Source organism: Gamsiella multidivaricata (genome assembly GCF_025024155.1).
Source record: "Gamsiella multidivaricata strain RSA 2152 chromosome Unknown BC939scaffold_96, whole genome shotgun sequence".
NCBI classification, from domain to species: Eukaryota; Fungi; Mortierellomycota; class Mortierellomycetes; order Mortierellales; family Mortierellaceae; genus Gamsiella; species Gamsiella multidivaricata.
In genome coordinates this window covers 16,321-35,454 of record NW_026251804.1, presented here as the reverse complement: position 1 = coordinate 35,454, position 19,134 = coordinate 16,321, and the positions used below count along the sequence as shown (strand labels likewise).

The 19,134-nt window shown below is 48.9% G+C and overlaps 9 protein-coding genes across 9 annotated transcripts; 5 read left to right on the top strand and 4 right to left on the bottom strand.

Moving 5' to 3' along the window:
- Positions 1-393: 393 nt before the first annotated feature.
- BC939DRAFT_333080 (uncharacterized protein) lies at positions 394-1,691 on the top strand. Its single transcript, XM_051551617.1, has 4 exons — positions 394-704; positions 818-1,006; positions 1,142-1,504; positions 1,608-1,691. The coding sequence occupies exons 1-3, from the start codon at positions 477-479 to the stop codon at positions 1,433-1,435; spliced, it is 711 nt and encodes a 236-aa protein (XP_051407380.1). The 5' UTR covers positions 394-476; the 3' UTR covers positions 1,436-1,504; positions 1,608-1,691.
- Positions 1,588-4,254, top strand: BC939DRAFT_333045 (nuclear pore complex assembly-domain-containing protein). Its single transcript, XM_051551616.1, has 4 exons — positions 1,588-2,451; positions 2,564-2,790; positions 2,886-3,219; positions 3,317-4,254. Exons 1-4 carry the CDS (start codon positions 1,740-1,742, stop codon positions 4,093-4,095), a joined length of 2,052 nt encoding a protein of 683 aa, XP_051407379.1. The 5' UTR covers positions 1,588-1,739; the 3' UTR covers positions 4,096-4,254.
- Positions 4,255-4,266: 12 nt separating this feature from the next.
- Positions 4,267-5,850, bottom strand: BC939DRAFT_466299 (uncharacterized protein). Its single transcript, XM_051557625.1, has 3 exons — positions 4,998-5,850; positions 4,766-4,821; positions 4,267-4,514 (listed from the first exon to the last, which is right to left on the bottom strand). The coding sequence occupies exons 1-3, from the start codon at positions 5,540-5,542 to the stop codon at positions 4,420-4,422; spliced, it is 696 nt and encodes a 231-aa protein (XP_051407378.1). The 5' UTR covers positions 5,543-5,850; the 3' UTR covers positions 4,267-4,419.
- Positions 5,851-6,788: 938 nt separating this feature from the next.
- Positions 6,789-7,519, bottom strand: BC939DRAFT_383196 (RmlC-like cupin domain-containing protein; the record flags this gene model as incomplete). Its single annotated transcript, XM_051551776.1, has 3 exons — positions 6,789-7,035; positions 7,075-7,173; positions 7,296-7,519. Coding segments are annotated over 3 exons (570 nt in total), but the record flags the coding sequence as incomplete, so codon positions are not given.
- A 420-nt stretch (positions 7,520-7,939) lies between these two features.
- BC939DRAFT_333001 (uncharacterized protein) lies at positions 7,940-8,898 on the top strand. Its single transcript, XM_051551615.1, has one exon. It carries the CDS (start codon positions 8,256-8,258, stop codon positions 8,823-8,825), a length of 570 nt encoding a protein of 189 aa, XP_051407376.1. The 5' UTR covers positions 7,940-8,255; the 3' UTR covers positions 8,826-8,898.
- On the bottom strand, positions 8,695-9,696 carry BC939DRAFT_466295 (60S ribosomal protein L12; the record flags this gene model as incomplete). Its single annotated transcript, XM_051557624.1, has 3 exons — positions 8,695-8,732; positions 8,924-9,074; positions 9,208-9,696. 2 exons carry the CDS (start codon positions 9,694-9,696, stop codon positions 9,066-9,068), a joined length of 498 nt encoding a protein of 165 aa, XP_051407375.1. The 3' UTR covers positions 8,695-8,732; positions 8,924-9,065.
- A 126-nt stretch (positions 9,697-9,822) lies between these two features.
- On the top strand, positions 9,823-10,677 carry BC939DRAFT_332986 (uncharacterized protein). Its single transcript, XM_051551614.1, has one exon. It carries the CDS (start codon positions 9,948-9,950, stop codon positions 10,527-10,529), a length of 582 nt encoding a protein of 193 aa, XP_051407374.1. The 5' UTR covers positions 9,823-9,947; the 3' UTR covers positions 10,530-10,677.
- A 148-nt stretch (positions 10,678-10,825) lies between these two features.
- BC939DRAFT_481251 (acyl-CoA dehydrogenase/oxidase) lies at positions 10,826-13,552 on the top strand (the record flags this gene model as incomplete). The annotated part of the gene is made up of 8 exons (XM_051559008.1): positions 10,826-11,113; positions 11,229-11,396; positions 11,586-11,654; positions 11,758-12,038; positions 12,126-12,266; positions 12,394-12,874; positions 12,958-13,121; positions 13,219-13,552. 8 exons carry the CDS (start codon positions 10,826-10,828, stop codon positions 13,550-13,552), a joined length of 1,926 nt encoding a protein of 641 aa, XP_051407373.1.
- Positions 13,553-13,746: 194 nt separating this feature from the next.
- Positions 13,747-15,943, bottom strand: BC939DRAFT_466291 (1-acyl-sn-gylcerol-3-phosphate acyltransferase). Its single transcript, XM_051557623.1, has 4 exons — positions 15,822-15,943; positions 15,161-15,580; positions 14,644-14,738; positions 13,747-14,518 (listed from the first exon to the last, which is right to left on the bottom strand). Exons 1-4 carry the CDS (start codon positions 15,829-15,831, stop codon positions 14,093-14,095), a joined length of 951 nt encoding a protein of 316 aa, XP_051407372.1. The 5' UTR covers positions 15,832-15,943; the 3' UTR covers positions 13,747-14,092.
- Between the last annotated feature and the right edge of the window lie 3,191 nt (positions 15,944-19,134).

The following is a 19,134-nucleotide window of genomic DNA, read 5'->3' as shown; positions in this document are numbered from 1 at the left end:
AGAAGACGGATGCGGGGAAATAAGGTCCTTGAATTCAATTGGATAGTTGAAATGGTTCTTTACCAACTGGACCAATCCATCCATCAACACGCGACAAGCATGGATGGAGACAAGAGAGAGAGAGAGAGGAATGTGGAGAGGATAACGGGGAGGGAAGGAGAGGAACTACCGCTGCTACTTCACCCTCCTGCGGCTATCTGATGAATCCCATGGATTCCATGTAAGGCACCGTTGTCATCTTGCCACGGCCACCTTTCCTAGGGCGGTCTTCAAGCACCGTGATATATAGGTTTGAAACGCATCCAAAAGCGCAATTGAATGCGATCAAGCAAAGCTCGTTCGTATGTGGCTTGTCTCTTGCCCTTGCTGGCTTGATCGTGATCCCTCTTCCCACATCGCCCCTTTCCTCCTTCCCACCTTCCCTCCTTCCTTCCTCTAATACTCTCACCTCTCCGAGCGACGTGTCTGCTACAACCATGACCCTTGTCACCGAATTCAGACCCGTCGCACATGAGTTCTACCCAGACGACTTCCACGGAGCTGCATTCGTCGGGGTCAAGGCTGCAGATGCCCTGTGGTTCTATCGATTCGACTCGACCTTCATCGAGGTCCGCGACATCTTCACCTGCCAGGACAAGGTCTTTGGTGCATTATCCACCATAGATATTAAACTGCGCTTCAGGGATCTATTCAAGAGCAGCGAAGTAAGAATGCTCTGTCGTCCTTATCAGACATTGACGCGTTCAAATCACACACTGCATGGTCTCTAATCTCTGTATTTATTTTATTTCTTTGTTGCTGTTGCTGTTGCCACTAGATCGCTATCGTGAATGTTCAGGATGCATATGTAGCCGAGTTTCACGCGCTTGTCATTGTCGTGCGGGAGATGCAAGAGGACCGGGATCACGTCTTCATCTGGAATTTGTTATCACTCCGCCTCCAACTACTCATCTCTGCGCCACGGCTCCTGACCGCTGCAACAGTGACGGCCCAGCAAGCAATCACGGTGAGCCATCGTTTGATAAAGTCTTGGGGAAAGACTCCTTCACGTCCTCTCTTCGCATCGCACCCCTCGAATCGGCCACTAATCTCATCCGGCTCTTGGTCTTCGCGCTCGTCATCATCTTCCTCCTTCCTGCAGAGAAACAACTCTGGCGACACAACCTCATCATCAATCAACATCGATGAGGAAGAAGAAGAGAACGAGCAGGAACACGAGGAAGGTGAGGACTTACAAAGCAGAGTGCGTCTTCAGGAAAACCGGAGGCAGCTTTTGGTCCTGGGACATCGAGACGGCTGGGTTACCATCTATAAATTTACCGTCTCGCAAGCAGGGCAAGTGAACTGTTCGAAGGCAAGTCCAGAAGCAATCTTGAAGCCGTTGAGAATCTCTGCCTCTTTTTTTCTCTCTACCGCTGAGCTTTTGCTTACCTGATACCTAATGCTTGCTGCACTTGTCGCTGAATAGGAACCCGAACATGAGATTTCACTTAACAAGGGATCGGTAAGGGCATTTTCTTATTTTACAAAGAGCTACCCAGTTTTGGACCAAGTCAACAATGCAATTATGCTAACGAGGAAAGACTCCAATGCCCATCACGGTCTAGATCACATCATTCGCCACACTGTCCAACAAAAGTGCAGGATCCATACCCGTCATCGTGGCAGGAACGTCGGAGGCCAAGGTCTTTGTCATAAAGTACGACGGCGCACATGAGAGTAAGAAACTTCATGTACTCATGGCTCTTGAGGATCTTAAATCGAAAACATTGCCCATCACCAGCATCACACTCGAGCACACAAAGGATGAGACACTGGATCTTTTGGCAGTCGGTCAGGGCTACTCACCGGGCATGAAGGAATACGGCGAGTGTCCAACAATCTCTATCTACTACCTTCGCCCTCAGCGGTCCGATTACCGGCTTCTGGGCTATGTTCAGCCACCCATGCTGGAGGGCGAGGCTGCGACAGGCGGCAAGACCTTGGCAGCAACAATCTCTGAAGACGAAAATGGACTTCGCATTCACTGCGCATTCTCCATCCAGGTCGACCATGCGCCATTGCGATCCAACTTGACAACCGTTCAAATCAGTAACAAGGACGTTCAGAACCTGGATGTCGTGGAGATGACGGCGATCGAAGGCGGTACGCTTTTGGATATCAGTCCACAGACAAATTCATATGAGCTCACGGTACTCTATCTCGGCAAAATCGTCAATTATGTTCATGCGGCCGATATTGAGTGGAACCGCAAGGAATCCGAGTGGATTGAGGGAGTTGAGGGAAAAGAGCTAATGCACAGGGAACTTGCACCCGTCTACGGATCGTTCTTTGAGGAAAAGGCCAAATTCAACTATACCGACTCTGAGCTAGCGGAGATCGAGCAGCATCGCAAGAAATTGGGAGGAAAGCTATTCTACGATCGCTTGTTGGAGTTTGTCGAACTGGAAGGTAAGCTGCGGAAGTCTCGCTGTTACACTGTTCTTGTTGCCAACCTAGGATATTCACCACTCACCCGACTTTCTTTTCTTTTTTTTTCTTTTGTTGTTGTTCATTGTAATAGCTGGCACACTTTATCCACCGAGGAATCATGCTCAGCAGCGCAACTTGTGGACCAACATTTATTTCAACGGCAACCTCGACACAGACAACAGGAACTGCTTAGCATATTACCTTCTGAAGAATCAACACGGTGATGCCAAGGAGCTGTTCCTGAGGGAATTCATGATTCCTCCCAAATTTGTTGACCTCATGAACGGTTTCTGGGCACTCGATCACTTTGAATTCAAAGTACGATAAAAAGACCTGTTTTTGTTTGCGCCATTTGGTTACGCATGCCGAGATGCATATCAATGGATTAATCGTCTGCCTGTTCATGGATTTAGAATGCGGTGCTGTATCTTTCAAGACCAGGGTTGACAGTAGACTGGATCGAGGACGTGGTTGAGGCGATTTTCAAACACGGCTCATCGAGCCTGGCACGACAGTTCATTCTGGCCGCTAACCTGGATCTGTCTTCGGATCGGTTCTTGGAACTGAAGATGAAGATCCTGCTCGAGACTGATTTCACAGAGGCGTTCTATTATCAAAGATCAGTTGCTCCGTCCAGTCGCTCGCGGAATGCCAGCAAGAAGAATGGCGATGATAAGGACAGGGGATTGAGCACAGCCGACAGGAGCGGGCGCCTGTTCAAGTGGTTGCTTGACCATTGCTTTTTAGGTATGTGCGTGCCCCGCTTCTCTTTTGTGAAGAAATTCAGGTACATGCGTGTCGCTATGCAGGGGACTGACTCTTGCTTAATTACTTTAAACAATAGACAAACCTAACAGGAAGGCGATTCGGGCGCTCTCGCTTTTGACAATGAATGAGGCGGAGGAACAGCTTTTTATACGGTACTGCGACCAGCACTCAGGACTGACGCGTGAGGTCGGACAGGAATTCTTGATCATGTACTACGTCAACCATTCTCGATACCTTGAGGCGATTCGTATGCACCGCAAATTGCTCGCGATCGAACTTGAAAAGGAGGATGTAGTGCAGTTCCATCGCGAGGCCATCGAGCGGCGGAATAGCCGTCAGAACGGAGAGAGTGCTGGGCAGTCCAAGGGTCCGGAGACGGAGTTAACGAAGAGTCAGAAGCGACAGGTGCTGATCGATAATCTGATGATGGTCTTGCCCGCGACACAGAAGGCGCTTTTGGAGACGGAAGATGAACAATCGCCAGATGTCACTACATCAGTACAGGACAAGAACAAGAACAAGAAGGTCGCGGAGAGCGGAAGTAGCACCAAGGGAGTGGTACAGTCGTTGATGAGGAATTCAGATGGACAAACGACCAGTCTCAAGGGTTTGGATCTGAACTGGGTGACTAGAGCATTGAATAGACAGGTGCTTGAGGAAGAGGATGATATGGAACAGGATGACTCTGTCAGGGGCGCCGAACGGTCTGGAGAAGCTTTGGACATTTATGTGCCTGCACAACTGCTGACGAGCGATAGCGACAGTGACTCAAGTCGGCAAGATAACTCATCGTCCAAGCGGACGACAGAATCTTCGGTTGAGGTCATGGAGGTGGACTCTGACGACGACTTGTAATATCAACATCAGCAGCGTTTCTTGGGTAGCACAAGAACAATAATAGACCATCGCAACAGACTTCGTCGTGTAACCTTATAAGGCTGCCACCATCCGTTGCCAAGAATAAAGATCGCGGGCGCTATGGAAGAACAAAGCACATCATTTACCAGAAAGAAACGAAACAGCGGCTCTTTGTGCATATGATGATTTATTTACAATGAGCTGGAAGAGGGGAAATACAACAGCCGCAAGACACGACTGATCTCCATCTGTCTCTCGCCCCTCCTGGTCTTTGTTGTGCACGCGAATGATGAATATTGATGACTGCTTGCAGTGTCCGTTTTAAGGAGCGGTGAGACGGCATCCGTTGTGGTCGGGAAGGCCTCCGATGATGATGAGGATAATGTCGATGATGTACCAGATACCGAAACCACCGGCTAGAGCGAAGGAAAGATAAAATGAGGGTGATATTAGTATTGGGTATGGCAAGGGGCATCCTATCCATCCCGCTGGACGGAGATCTCTTCAAATGGCGCAAAAAAAAAAAAAAGAAAGACCCTGACCGGGACGAATGTTTTTTTTTTTTTTTTTTCCCACCGTAACAATATTCATGCTCCTTTTCAATTTCTGCACGAGTGCGGGAATAAAAAAAAAAAGGTGAAAACAGGGAGGACCAAGTTTTGCTTACCAGTAACGAGCTTGATGAGGGACGAGACAATGTAGCCGAGGTAGAAGCGGTCAACTCTAGAAAGGTTGAACAAAAAAAAAAAAAAAAAAAAAAAAAAAAGATCATCGTATCCACAAAGCATGGTGTTAGTCAAGTTTTCAGGCCATCCCCCCTCGTTCTCAAAGCAACAGGACACCACCTGCTCTTTTGTTCAATGTCCAATGGGCCAATGAGTTTCGAAAGAGGAACTTACGCGATATATCCAAAGAAAATCGACAACAGGATGGCAATCGGATAGGACCGATCCGACTCACAGACGGGGGCCTTTGGTCTCGCAGCCGCGACGACACCCGTCAAGAGGCCTGCAATCAAATTCGACTCGCCCTCAGGATCATCATGGTGTCCGCCCTCGTGTTTCTGCTTATGATAGTAATGCAGGCCCAGGACCGTGGAAATCGCGACGGTGGCGGCGAGGAGCCAGAGTGCAAAGTAACGCTTGCGGTGGGTGTTGACATGGCCAAAGGTGCGGCCGTAGAAGGTGTCGTTGGCTTCAGTGTGAGAAACCTGTTGGCCGTGCAAGAGGCCGCGGGATTCTTCGTCGCGCTGTACAGGGGTGGACATGGTGTTGGTGTTTGTTGGGCTGGGCGGTTGGAGGGAGGGGGGAGGAAAGAATGGCGGGGAGAAAAAAGTATGAGGAGGGAGGGAAAGTGAGAGAAAGAAAGAGAGAATGAAAGATTTTGCCGCGGTATTATCTTTCTTCCGTTTTGTTTGCCCTGTGTGTAGAAGGCAGGCGTCCATATCCTCACTCGCGTATGCACGTAGACTAGTAGTCTACTGTAGTAAAATAAAAGGTGAGCTCTTTTTATTTCTGTGGTTCATGCATCGCGCATGGTCAACGTGCTCTTCTTTGTTCCCCTGAGAAGGACGTTCATGTTTCTGCTGTTTCTCCACGGATAGTATGCATTTGGAAAAAGCGTCTCGAGGTCTCTCCTTCGGCAGCCGCAGCAGCATATCGCATCACACACCCATCAGCCACAGCTCGAATCAGCCAGCGTTGGCGCTTGTCCTCTTTTCCAATGTCAATAATGTCAATTCATGAAACGAACGACGCACAGTAACACCAGGGTCTCTCACGAGACGCACTCTGTCTCTCTCTCTCTTGACCAAAAAAGAGCGAAATCTCATGCGAACGTGGGAAATAGCAGTCCCATTGCGGTGGGGAGCAAGTAGACCAGCCCCGCATGGTGATTGGCTGGATTGGGGAAGTCGAGCACGCCATCGACCATGAACAGGATATATCTGTTGAAAAAAGGCACTGCTGCTGATCTCTTTTATGCCCTCTTCTCCCAACTACATCCCATTCCTCTCTGCCTTACATTTACCTCCTTATCCTCTCTCCTCCCTTGCACTCTGCTATTGTGCTCGGCCGACTTTTGTTCCTTTTTGCTGCACTTGAACCGCACGGTGTGTGCGGCCTACACCTGCTACCGCCGCCTGTTCACATTCTCAACATCACAACGTTGTTCACTTTGCCTAGCAGGACTTAACAGGACCTAACAGGAGCCTTGGCACTCACACAGGCAGCCATTCAGGACTTTCTACATCCAGTGGGCGTTTCTTTTCCCCTTGCGCTCGTTCTATCGTTGCCATACTCTCCCTCTTCTTCTGCAGCATTTATTTCCGCGCCTAATTCTCATTATATCCCACCACGTATATATTCGCTTCGTCACTGATACGTACACTTCACCTTTTTTTTCCTCACTGACTCATGCGGGCGGGGAATATCCAACGGGGACCAGAGTCAGTTATTTTTTTTGATATGTACAAAGTGTTTATTCAGTTTCAATTACTATTGAAAGGCGTACATGAAGGGCAGGAATAACTATGGGGCGCTAATACGAACGACAAGGCATGATATACACGGAAAAATAATAACAGACATAAGGCGAACTCGGGACCGAGTACGTAACGGGGCTCAGGATCCGATTCACTGGTCATCAATCGTAAGGGGGCACTCCAGATATGCCTTTGAAGGACAGCTCTCCAACTTTTCACCCCTGGTGGAGTAAAACACACATTTGCCCGACGATCTTGCCTTTGAAGACCGTTCATTGAAGGTCTTGCAGGTTTCGTAAGGAGGCGTATACAGGTGTAGTGAGAGCGAGCCCTGGCCCTTGAGCGGATTCGATACTCGGTGAAGGCCCAGCTGGTCGGACATGTAGGCACATTCATCCCGGTGCAGGATCGTTTCGCGAGTGATTTTCATGGGCTTGGACTGTTCTTCATTGTCGCTGTGGTCGCTACCGACACCGGAATCGGAGTGGTCGGACTCGGTAATGACCTTGTCGGGCCAGTCATAGAGGGTTTCTTGCAATTCGCCGTCGAGGATTTTCATAATGCAGTGGGCACCAGAGTGGTCGTGGATCGCACTATCAACACCGATGAAAGTAGCAAACCATGCAAGGAAGAGTGATGTGAGCAGCGAGACCAAATGGAGGATGGCCGTATTTTTTCACATAGGAGCATGGAATTGGGGAGGGGGGTGGTTTACCTTCCAACATTCTCGGGCCAGGCAAGGATCATAAGGTTGAAATTACCGTTGCCGTCATCGACGAGGTTGCGAGTGTACCGGTTCTTGTCAAAGAGGGCATACTTTTGCCAATCGCCCTTGTTGGAGACGTAATTCGACATCAGTTTCTTGACCCGGTCAACGTCGACATGCTCGCTGTCCAGACCGTTGGAGCCGAGCTCGGCGTGCAAGAGTGCGACGAGTTCGTCCAGGGAGGCTGGCACAGGAATGGGTGCGGGTTCGTTGTTGGATTTGGCGGGGGTGACATCAGATCCAGGGTGCAAATGGGAGGAAGACATTGTCGAGGTCATGTTTGTAAGGAGGTTCAGGCTCGTGTGTATGTGTGTGTGCGATGGAGTTGTCGAGGTAAGGATGGATTGTTCGTTTTTATTGTTGTTGGCAGAAGATGGCGATGGCGATGAATGAGGACGAAACAAACTGAAAATAAAGAATGGTCTGGCCTCTTTATTTATATTCGGAGGTTTTCCTCAAATGTGAAGTGTAAAATGCGGGGCGCCAGCCTGGTCTGCTTCTCGACGCCCACGGTTTCTGTCGATCCGATTTCAAGGGTAATTCACGTACACGGCATACAGCATACAGCTGGAGGCATGGCTTAACCCGAGGCGGAATGGACATCGACATGACGCGGACTACGCCAACAGGGTCCTAATCCTGAAGAAAACGCTGTACAATGCAGGATCAGGCGTTATTCAGTCAATATCACTGGGGAGTCGTCGAGAGGTCTATATGGAGGAACAAACATGTCAGATATGGCATTGCAGCTCCAGGAAGGTCACATCGACAGACTGAAGCTGAAGCAACAGGAAGCATACTTGGGACCAAGGGCAAGTAGACAGTCTTGTGCCAACCCTAGTTGCGAACTAGACCTGTCGGCGACTTCAATAAAAATTTGACACACGACCTTCAGAATCGGATCCATTCATGAACCAGCAGACGATAAGAAGGGACATGCTCCTCATGCGTTGCTCTATCCATGCGATGCACAAGGTTGCCTTTGACCTGTCTACAACTCCAGTCTTCATCTTCTTTCACCAGCGTGTCGCCGACTTGTCTTCCTTGCTCAGTGTCTCTTTTATGAATATACCGCCTTCTTTAGACATCATCAATGACTTGCGCGCTAGAACGGAATCAGCTTATCTGGGGGAGTGGAGCACACCAAATGGCGCTTTCGACATTTGGACATTGGTTTTTGTCAATGACTCTTTTGATTTCAATAGATTGATTCGTGATCTGCTTATCCATTCAGCATTTGAGCCTAAAGCAGCGAAACTGACGCCGCATAACATAAATTCAAGAAAAGACTTCGCCCTCGGCCTCCCATATCTTTCACAATGGCTCATTTGCGTACACAGGGACTTGACAAGGCCCGTTCAGTTACGTTCAGTTATATTGCCATTGGTATCTTTATCTCTTCCTTCTTTTTTTTTTTCTTGCAGCGGTTTGTTGCTTACACATGTTCACTCCGCGATATATAGTCCTAACGCAGTTTAATACGTCTTTTTCTTTTTTTTCCTCCTTGTTGATTCCATTCCTGAAAACTATCCTTTTTCTGCGTCCCCCCCCCCCCCCCCCACCCGTCCTGAGAAAAGGCCTCCCTCCGTTTTTTCCATGATGTTATTCACTCATGATTTGAACGCTGCGCCAAAACACAATACACAAAAAGAATTATTCGAGCCTTGGAACCAAGGTTTATAGCGATGTTGCATTACAAGTACTTATAATACAAGCTATTTAAGCCTCCTAGAAAATGATATAGAAGTAAGGCCCGTAATGTTAGAAAGTAGAACAAAGAACAACAGAAGCATAGACGCGACGATGACCATCAGTGGAGAGATCATCTCCATCAGGATTAATAAAGAGAAGAGTGACTTACAGGGATCTCAACCTCACCGGCATCGATGGCATCGCCGAGATCCTTGGGGGACTGGCCGTCAACAGTGCATCCGACCGAGAAGGCAGTTCCGAGGATCTCCTTGACGGTACCGGAGAGCTCGCGGGCCATGGACTTGGAGCGCATGATGCGGGCAATCTCGATAACATCATCGAGGGAGATGTTACCGTTGTGCTTGATGTTCTTCTCCTTCTTACGGTCACGGGGAGCCTCCTTGAGGGCCTTGATGACCAAGGAAGAGGCCGAGGGGACGACCGAGACGGCAGCCTGACGGTTCTGGATGGTCAACTGGACGGTGACACGGAGACCCTTCCAGTCCTGGGTGGCCTTGGCGATATCTTCACCGACCTTCTTGGGCGAGAGACCGAGAGGACCGATCTTGGGGGCAAGAGCAGAGGAAGCTCCGACCTCTCCTCCGGTGGCACGGAGGTAGATGATCTTGATCTCGTTGGGGTCCAGCTTTGGTGGCATGCTGTGGGCGAAAAGGGGTTTGTGACGAACGAGCGATGCTGGATTAGTCTCTGCGTGAACTAGTTTGCCCCTCCTCTTTAGTCCTGAAGAGATTCAGCAAACAGACTGGAGGGAAAGTCGTTTCTCGCGGTCCATCCTGGTTAGGTCAGGTTGATCCTGAATGCAGTCTAGTCCAAGCATATAATCTCGAGCAATTGATCTCTCCCTCTCCTGGTGATGAATGCAGTTGAGGATGCTGGAGACCATGTTGAATGGGTCTGAATGGTCACTCCTGGTCCCATACAGCGGATGGATGGATAGATGGATGGATATGTCCCGCTGGATGCGCCCCCAACCCGTCTAGCAGTGACTTCATACATGAAAGATCTGAAAGGAGAAAGAAAAAGGCCGTTCCCAAATCTGGTCCGCACGGAGCTCAAATAGGGTCTGAGGGACAATGGACACCAACCTTAATTCGAGCCACCTGCTGCTGCTGCTTCTGCTGCTGCTGGAGGAAAGGGATCAACGGGACGCAGGAAGACATGCACCAGAGGGGTAGGGGGGAAGGAAAGAACTACTTGGATGCAACGCGCTTGCACGGGGAAACAATTCAGCCCTCTGCTTGCTTCACCTTCTTCTTCTTCTTCATCTGCCTCTTCACATGCCCCCCCGACCTACAGCTGAGACCATCCAGCGGAGACTATCTGCAGATCCAGGGACCATGTCAGGCCACAAAGATGTGCACGATCAACAGGGAGATAAGGATCGATCGGTCGACTGCAGGCGGGATGGGACTGAGGACACACTGGGCCCCGGGGCGAGGCGGATACATCGGCGAGCGTACATGTACATGAGGTGCGCCTTTTCTTTCTTTTCTTTTGGTTCCTCAGAAACGAAAGGAGAAGGAGTGCAGCGTCCTCGCATGTGACAGAGATGCGACTGGCTTCACTTGTGCGCCTGAGGGTGTGGAGAAGAAGCACTCACACCCTCACTCCACGCGCACATTTCCCACAGTCGCATCTCTATCCGTTTCCTTTTCTTGGTCCTCATCCTCGTCCTTCTCGCCTCCATCTTCTGCTCATTCCTCATCCCCCCTTCTCTTCCTTCCCTCCAACCCCTTCCCTCCCTCTCGCCCCTAAACAACAAAGCCATGGCCGGTATCAACTTCACCCCTGCCGACATCGGCAAGGTCGCCCGTATCCTCGCCAACGACAACCACGAGCACCGTCGCGAGATGCTCGACTTTGTCGCCAAGGACCCCATCTACATCCCCCGCTACGACATCTCCCTCGAGGCCAAGCGCGAGCTCGCCCTCCAGCGTCTCCGCCGTCTCGCCCACGCGGGCTACATCTCCGTCATGGACTTTGAGAAGAATCCCCTCCGTGTCTTTTCCGCTCACGAGATTGCTGGCATGATCGACGGAAGCATGGGCACCAAGGTAAGGCCCCAGTCCCCCTCTTTCGTATCCGAATGACATGGTAGTCATCCCGATCCTTCTGTCTCGTTCACAATCGACTGACTATCTTGCATCGCTCGACTCAACGTCCACATAGATGACTGTCCAGTGGAACCTGTTCGGTGGTACGGTGATCAAGCTCGGAACTGAGAGACACCGTAACCTCCTGCCCAAGATCGACGATATGAGCGCGATCGGATGCTTTGGTCTGACCGAGTTGGGCTATGGTAACAACGCTGTTGAGATGGAGACCACTGCTTATTATGTAAGTTACCCTTTCTTGCGCACTGCTGCTAATTACATGTGTAACACCTGATACGAGTGCCCACGGTGAAGGGGGAAAAAAAGACTGGGAGCCTCCGTGAAAATGACGGTATATGGCGGGAGCCTAGATTCGGTTCTTTTGGGAGACAGCCAGCCCCTAACTCATTACTTCTGCCTGCCCCCTGGTTAGCTTCCCGAGACCCACGAGTGGGAGATCCATACACCCACCGTCAAGGCCCAGAAGTACTGGATCACCAACGTAAAGTCATGTCTCTGATTGGCATCTATGCATGTCATCGATCTGCTTGGAGTGCTTTTGTCCCCTAACAAGAAGTTCTCGTGCCCGTGTTCGCGTTCAATAGTCTGCTGTCCACGCCAAGTGGTGCATTGTCTTTGCTCAGACCTTTGTTGGTGGCAAGGACGAAGGTATCCACGCCATCCTTGTCCGCATCCGTGAAGAGGACATGACTCCTTCCAAGGGTGTGCGCATCGAGGACATGGGCGTCAAGTTTGGCTGCAACGGTGTTGACAACGGCAAGCTGTTCTTTGACCACGTCCGTGTCCCTGCCCAAAACATCTTGAACAAGTACTCTGACATTTCGCGCGACGGAAAGTTCTCGTCCTCGATCAACAATCGCCGTGGGTAAGACGGCATCTATTTGTATCTTTGCTGAGAATATGTGAGATTTTCAAGTGATGCTAATACTCGTATACTATATCTTTTTGCTAGCCGCTTCCTCAAGGTCGCTGATCAGCTGCTGTCCGGACGTCTTGCCATCGCATCCCTTTGCCAGGGTGGCTCCAAGGTCTGCTTGGCCATTGCTTTCCGCTATGCTAACAGCCGTCTCTGTGTCGGACCCAAGGGCAAGAGGTGAGGTTGCTTTCTCGAGAAAAGAATCCAATGTGCAGTTGTGTAGCAACAGAGTACTCCTCGCCGTCTGTTCTGACACCCTTTTTTTTTTTTTTTTTTTTTTTTTTTTCCATTCGACCCATCATAGTGATACCCCTATCATGGTCTACCAATTGCAGCAGAAAGCTCTGCTCCCGTTGTTTGCCCAGACTGTCTGTTTGAACATTGGGTTGAACTACTGCAAGGAGCGCTGGGCTGCCGCCTCATTGAAGCAGAACCCCTCTGATGCCGATGAGGTTGTCCGCCTTTGCTGTGTCATCAAGCCCCTGGTGACCTGGAATAACGAGCGTGTTGCCACGACCTGCCGTGAACGTTGCGGTGGCCAGGGCTACCTCTCCGTTAACCGCTTCGGTCAGTTCATTGCATTCTCTCATGCCGGTATGACTGCCGAGGGAGACAACAGTGTGTTGATGCAGAAGGTCGCGAAGGAGATCGTTACTCTTCTCCAGAAGGGCCAGCTGGATCTCAAGCACTTGCCCAACCCTAAGGATGCCTCCAACTGGGACATTACGTCTTTGGAGACCCTTTATAAGCTTTTCCAGCTCCGTGAGGCCGGACTCTTCAAGGAGGTAAGAGCTTTAGTCGGATTTTAGGCACGACAGCTTCTCGCCGCAGAAGTACTCATTTTTTTTCTCCCTCTTTGTTTATATAGCTCGCAACTGCTATGCAGGCCAAGATGAACAAGGGCAAGCAATTGTTCGAGGTCTGGATGGGCGAGGAATCTGACACAATCCAGGCTGCTGCCAAGGCATACGGTGAGCGCATCTGCTTCGAGCAGACGCTCAAGGTCATCGAGACCGTCTCCGGTGGCGCCAAGTAAGTTGCATCTAGTTTTTTCATGTCCTCGCATGTTCACACGGATCAGATCCAGTTCCTGACATTTTTCATTTTATTATTGTACTCCTCTGAATAGGGCGATCTTGGAGACTTTGTTGCGCCTGTGGGGTCTGAGCATGGTCGATACTTACCTTGCCTGGTACATGACCCGCGGCCTGGTCTCACAGCAGACTGCTCTCAAGGTGCCTCAGCATGTGCGCGAAGTTGTTGCTATTGTCGGCACTAACTCGTTGGCGATCAGCGATATCCTGGGTGTTGATGAGCGCCTGATTTTTGCGCCCATTGCTGGCGGAGCTGGTGGCTGGGAGATCTACAATGAGATCGATAACAAGGGCGAGCTCATGGAGCACAATCTGCTCGAGACCAAGGGCTTCACTGCTCATGAGGCCTATGGTACCTCCAAGTTGTAAAAAAAAAAAAGAAAAACGGACGATTTCAAAATTGCATGGTGAACCCTCTTTTGCGAATAAATAAATTTTCATGTGATATTTTTCTTGCTGGTAAAAAGAAAGAACAAAGGGCGATCGTATCCAAATGGGTTCCCCGCGCCGTCATGATCGGTGTCCACATGTGCATCACTTTCTTTTTCTTTTTTTTTTTTTTTCCTCTGTCGGGCTTCCTTTGCGCCACGGAGAGATCTTTATGAAAATAAAAAACAATTATTGTATGTTAGGCGCATATGTTAAAAAAAAAAAAAAGAAGCGGAATAAATAAAAATCAATAAAAGAGATCGTGGTGTGCGATGTCATTGAACATCGTGGGAGAGTATAAAGCTGATCGCTGGAAGGACGATATGGCGTTTCCATAGAAGATCCCCCAACCCTCAATCCATGAAGTAACCATCCATACAATGGCTATAATGGCTATAAAGATTTTTTTTTTTTTTTTTTTTTTTGTGTTGACTGTGCGGTGGGAGAGTTATTGCTGTCACAGAGAAATCCTGTCCTTGTCTAGTCCTTCAAGGTCTTCCTCTTCTTCACAGACAACTCATCCTGCAGCTCTCCTACTGATGTGGCCGTAGTCTTGGCGGTTGTCGTCATGGGCTCCTGTGCGATCTCGCCGTTGGTATGCTTGACGCGCTGATCCATCTCCTTCAGGTTCTTCAACATCACGTTGCGTGTCCTCTCCATCAAGTCGTTCACATCATCGGTCGTCAGTCCTGTGGTGGGGATGAGTTCCAGAACACGGATCTCGAGTTCACCGCCGGGGAAGCTGCGCTTAGTAGAGTCATAGATATGAGAGTATCCCTGGGCGACAATAGGAAGAATGGGGTGCTGAGACTGGATAGCAAGATGGAAGGCACCCTTCTTGAAGGGCAGGAGATCGGCACTTTCAAGACGGGAGCGTGTTCCCTCAGGGAAGATCCAGATTCCAGACTATGTATTTGGATAGTGCCATGCCAAAAAAGACCGGTATTAGTAAAGATACAAGGGAGTCTAGGGATCGATCGTCCCATCAGCCAAAAAGAGGGTTATTGTGCTCAAGGTCCATTGATACATACGTTGTGCTTCTTCATGTCTGCAACAGCATGCGTGGTTGACTCGATAGCCTTCTTATGGTTCTTGCGGTCAATGAAGATGGCATTGCTCAGTTTCACTATAGAGTTGAGAATAATGTTACTTAGCAAAAAAAAAAAGAAATGTCGTATTTCTATGAGGCAGTCCACTAGAGTTGGGTTGCTGCTGCTTCCACGTTTTTTTTATTTATTTTTTTCCATCGGTCGGTATCCGTCGAGGGGGTTTCCATGAAAAAAAAGACCGCCTTTCACGCCCAAAAAAAAAATATAAATAAAAATATAAAAAAGGTCGGTAGGATCCTTTCTAACTGATGCGCAAAGTTCCTGCTGGTCATCCTGCATTTTTGTCGCATCGTTTCGGATGCAAAGAATCCTCGGTAAATTAATCGCCACTACGATCCAGCGAAACAATCTTGGTCCTGACCCTGACTCGTACGATCCGTCCGCGCAACCACAAAAAAACCAACTTAAGTATAACACACATATACAACAGTGAACTTACTGAAGACGCCCAAGAAGGGAAAGTAAAGGAGTTCCTTCTTTGCCATGACAACACAGTGCTTGGGGAAGACTCTGCCCAGGACCATCATGTCCATGGAAGACTGGTGATTGCAGACAACAATGGCGGGGTAATTATCCAAGTTCTCCTCTCCGACGATCTTGTAGGTGACCCCACAGGGTCCTGCGGCAAGGTAGGAGAAGAATCTGGAGACGACAAAGTTGATGATGTGGCGCTTATCGACAACGGCACAGGCGATCGAGATGAAGCATCCGGCAACGGACATGATGAGGGTTGCGATCAAGACGACGATACATTTTGCGAGGAATTGGATCTTTTGTGGAAGGACAGCGAGGAGCTTAGGGAGGACAAGGAAGTAGAATAAAGGAATTCCTGCCAGAGTGAGGAGCGTGCAGGATAGATCTATTGGGTCCGAAAACAAAAGAATGAAGCGGGTTTAGTTTGTTTAGCAGGTCGAGTTTCGGGCGGGTGGGTGCACCATGGTCCATGGATGTTGGTTGCATAGACACTGCAGGGTGACAGATGTTGAGCTCTTGTTTTTGCTGTGGAGGCACACAGACGCACACAGAACGCGGCTGAGACGCTCACTCGCTCGCCCAAAGAGTGAAGAGAGGAGCGAGTCGGCGGAGGTTGATGGTTTTACCTATAGACATGTCTAGGAGGGATGAGGACTAGTAGCGGGAGGGAGGGAGAGAAAAAGAGAGAGAGAGAGAGAAAGAGAGGAGGAGGAGAGATGTCAGTGGGATGGATGAAGATGAAAAGAAGGAAAGAAAGAGGGCGATGTGATTGGATGTAGTTTGGAGAGGGGAAAACATATACACGGACAGGTCAAGGGACGAGACGAGGCATCGAATCATATGCGAATCGTGCGGCGGAAAACACACAGCAACTTATTTTGGGGTTTGGTCCCTGCCCCATCATACATCTTTGACGCTCCAGCCCCCCCTTTCATCGGCATTCATCAGACATCCACACCACCACCAACACGCTTCCCGCTCCCTCTCCCCCTTCTTCTTTCTTTTTTTCTTTTCCTTCCTTCCCTTCCTCCCCCTCCCTCAGCCGTGTTGTCATTGTGGTGTGGTGTGGCGTCTGTTCATTCGAACTGTGTGCTGTATGTACTCTAGGGGATCAGATCAACTTGCTGACCAATAAAATAATAAGGTTCTTCATACCTTGTTTGTTTCAGAGACAGGGGACGAAGGAGAGTTGGTGCCGGCAAGTGAAGAAGGTGCAGTGGGGGTAGCGGGTGGATATGTGGATATGCAGGTATGTGGACAGGACCGATGACAAGACGAGAGGAGGATGGTTGATTCGGCGAATGAGAATGTGGGTGGTGTTTGTGTGGATCAAAAAGACGGTCGATCCAAGCGTCCTCTTTTTGTAAGGTCAACCGGAGCCAGCTCAGCTCTCTCTACACCACATAGAGATAAAACGAATCTGTAAGCCGTAATCCAAATCGAATATGCTCTCACCCTTCTCACATGTAACAAAGCCATAGTAGCCTTACTAGACTAGTCTACTACTGCCATAAGAATAAAGAAGAACTCCTACCGATCGAAACCTTCTGGGACCGAGATGGTGCTGCCAGCCCACTCCGAATATGGTGAGCAGCCCTCCCTCTGTCTCTCTTTCTGTCCTTTCGTCGTATGCACACGGCACACTCCCTCTTTTAGGGCTTAGGCCCGTACCATGTCCCGACCGGACGCGTGCCTCCTGCGAGATTACTCTAATTGCCATGCCATACCTTACAATCCTTCTTAGGCATGTGCCGCTCTTTGTACTGCATGGACTACATACATAGCACACATTGGCTCAGCTCTTTTATTTTTTTGGAACAAACTGCATTTCCATTCGTTTCATTCGTTTCATTCATACAATAGTTACTTCGGTTGGTTTCAATTGCTTCATCAGTCAAGTTACTTCAAAGAAATGGTGGGCCGCAAGGGTTTCCTTTGTCAGCAGAAATGGATAAAATACCCAACCTACCGCTGTCACTGGCCGATCCCACCGATCTCACCGGTTCAAAGCGTCTTAAAAAGAAACAAAAAGAAAATAAATGCGATCGCAGCCGCATGCATACCACGCTGGCCGAGACATTGGGTCAAGTATCTGCCACTCGTTTTTTTGCAAATAAGAAAAAAAGGAAGCATTGCCTGTAGCCGTCTTGCCGCTAATGGCTTGATCTTGAACCTTCTTGGATTTTTTTTTTTTTTTTGTTTGGGGGGGAACCATAATCAAAGTAGCATGCCTCGTTTTTTTTTTTTTTTGGTGGCCCACGCTCGGGTATATTATAAGAAAAGAAAAATAAAGTGCAGCCAAGGGCTATAAACAATCCACATGCACAGCATCTCGGTCCATAAACGCAATTGTGAAATTGAATAATTGTTTTGTCGTTCTATACTCAGGACGTTCGCCTTTTACACTAGAAGAAAAAGAAAAAAAACTCCTGTTGTTGTCCTCCTTCCCCTCGGTTGAGATCTATGGGGTCAATTTCAGGAGCGTCAGGTGGGAGGGGGGAAAGGCAAATGCACAGAATCTCTGCGTCTGAGCATACTTCACGGTGATCAGGAAGATATCCGCTTTGTTTTGTACACATCTTTGTTTTATTTTAGCAAGGAATGTGCGTTAGACATGTTGGTTAATCCAGGAAATGCAAGTGTTTCAGTCAACGACCTTGTGGCCAACGTGCTCGATGACATATTGTAACGTTTACATCGTTGTCGCCCTTTAGCAAAAAACGGTCTGTTCTCATCGCTCTCTTTTTTTTTCTTTTTTTCCAGAAGAGCAAGAGAAGGCACGGTGGATTATTTGAGGTGCGCATATCCAATCCGGTTGCCATGATTGGTCCGATAAAAAAGAAATCGGTCGCGCCTAGGATGCACGCGTTATCGCACTAGGATGGTTCTTTTTTCGTATCCAAGCGAGGGTCAAGCAGGATCTTTTGTGGTCGGGTCGCACAAACCAAGGCATAAAGTACATTATTGACATTGACATTTGGTGCACTCAAGATATGTCATGTTTCCTTGTCCACTGACCAAGGCTAACACAGACGGAGACGTATATAGAAATGAAGGACATTGTTATTTCTAAAGAAACAAATGGAGATGGTATTCTTGATCTCCGTTGTTATAGTGTACCATTCCGGGTAAAAAAAAAAAAAAAAAAAAGAAAAAGAAAAAGAAAAAGAAAAAAACCCATCAGGTCTATGCTGTAGTCAATGGTGGTCGGCTACATTAGTCCATTAGTCTTTCATCTACAAGTCCTAAATGGGTGAACGTGTGCCCAAGCGCGTCGGTCATTTCATCATGTAAAGAAAGAGATCGCGCTTTCCGAGTGAATCATCCACGCGACACTTGCATGGCTTTGTCTAGCAAACATAGTAGAGGACATACATACACGACGCGCTAAAGAGAGGGGAAAAGCATGGGCTGTGTTTATGTGATTCTTGTCTCCTGGCAAGGTCATCATGTTACTCCCATGCTGCGACACCGCGTCCTCCTCTCCTTTTTGATGACCACGCTGAAGACAGGAGCAACAGGTATGATGCACGTTCAAAGTAGAGATTCCCACAGGCCGTATGTTAGTCTACCGCATGCTGCCACACGTTGCACGGGTAAATGAATTGTTGAGTGTCAGTGTAATGTGCGCTACCTTTTGACCATCTCAGCCGAATCAGAACATCCGCACCCAACAAGATGTATGAACATGGGGGAGGACAAAATTTAAAGAGTGGCGGGATCTGAGCCTTGAGAGTATTTTCAAAGATGAAAAGAGATGGGTCGTAGCTGTCCTGTCCTCTTCATGAGATAAAGAACTGAATATACGCGTAACTAGTCTACAGTATCAAGCGACTGCAATTGAATGAGAGGACATGCTATGGCTACGACTCCTAGGGGGAGGAGATCATCATCATTATTACTGGGTCCAGGGGATGCACGCACCCCTTTCCCGTCTCT

Bases quoted from the DNA above. Each gene is read 5' to 3' on its own strand.
- BC939DRAFT_333080 (XM_051551617.1), top strand. From the start codon at position 477: ATGACCCTTGTCACCGAATTCAGACCCGTCGCACATGAGTTCTACCCA. The intron at 705-817 runs GTAAGAATGCTC...TGTTGCCACTAG, and splicing joins ATCTATTCAAGAGCAGCGAA to ATCGCTATCGTGAATGTTCA. The intron at 1,007-1,141 runs GTGAGCCATCGT...TCCTTCCTGCAG, and splicing joins CGGCCCAGCAAGCAATCACG to AGAAACAACTCTGGCGACAC.
- BC939DRAFT_333045 (XM_051551616.1), top strand. From the start codon at position 1,740: ATGGCTCTTGAGGATCTTAAATCGAAAACATTGCCCATCACCAGCATC. The intron at 2,791-2,885 runs GTACGATAAAAA...TCATGGATTTAG, and splicing joins TCGATCACTTTGAATTCAAA to AATGCGGTGCTGTATCTTTC. The intron at 3,220-3,316 runs GTATGTGCGTGC...TTTAAACAATAG, and splicing joins GCTTGACCATTGCTTTTTAG to ACAAACCTAACAGGAAGGCG.
- BC939DRAFT_466299 (XM_051557625.1), bottom strand. From the start codon at position 5,542: ATGGACGCCTGCCTTCTACACACAGGGCAAACAAAACGGAAGAAAGAT. The intron at 4,822-4,997 runs GTAAGTTCCTCT...CAACCTTTCTAG, and splicing joins ATTTTCTTTGGATATATCGC to AGTTGACCGCTTCTACCTCG. The intron at 4,515-4,765 runs GTAAGCAAAACT...CCTTCGCTCTAG, and splicing joins CCTCATCAAGCTCGTTACTG to CCGGTGGTTTCGGTATCTGG.
- BC939DRAFT_333001 (XM_051551615.1), top strand. From the start codon at position 8,256: ATGAACCAGCAGACGATAAGAAGGGACATGCTCCTCATGCGTTGCTCT.
- BC939DRAFT_332986 (XM_051551614.1), top strand. From the start codon at position 9,948: ATGGGTCTGAATGGTCACTCCTGGTCCCATACAGCGGATGGATGGATA.
- BC939DRAFT_466291 (XM_051557623.1), bottom strand. The intron at 14,739-15,160 runs GTAAGTTCACTG...TCAACTCTATAG, and splicing joins TCCCTTCTTGGGCGTCTTCA to TGAAACTGAGCAATGCCATC. The intron at 14,519-14,643 runs GTATGTATCAAT...CCAAATACATAG, and splicing joins CAGACATGAAGAAGCACAAC to TCTGGAATCTGGATCTTCCC.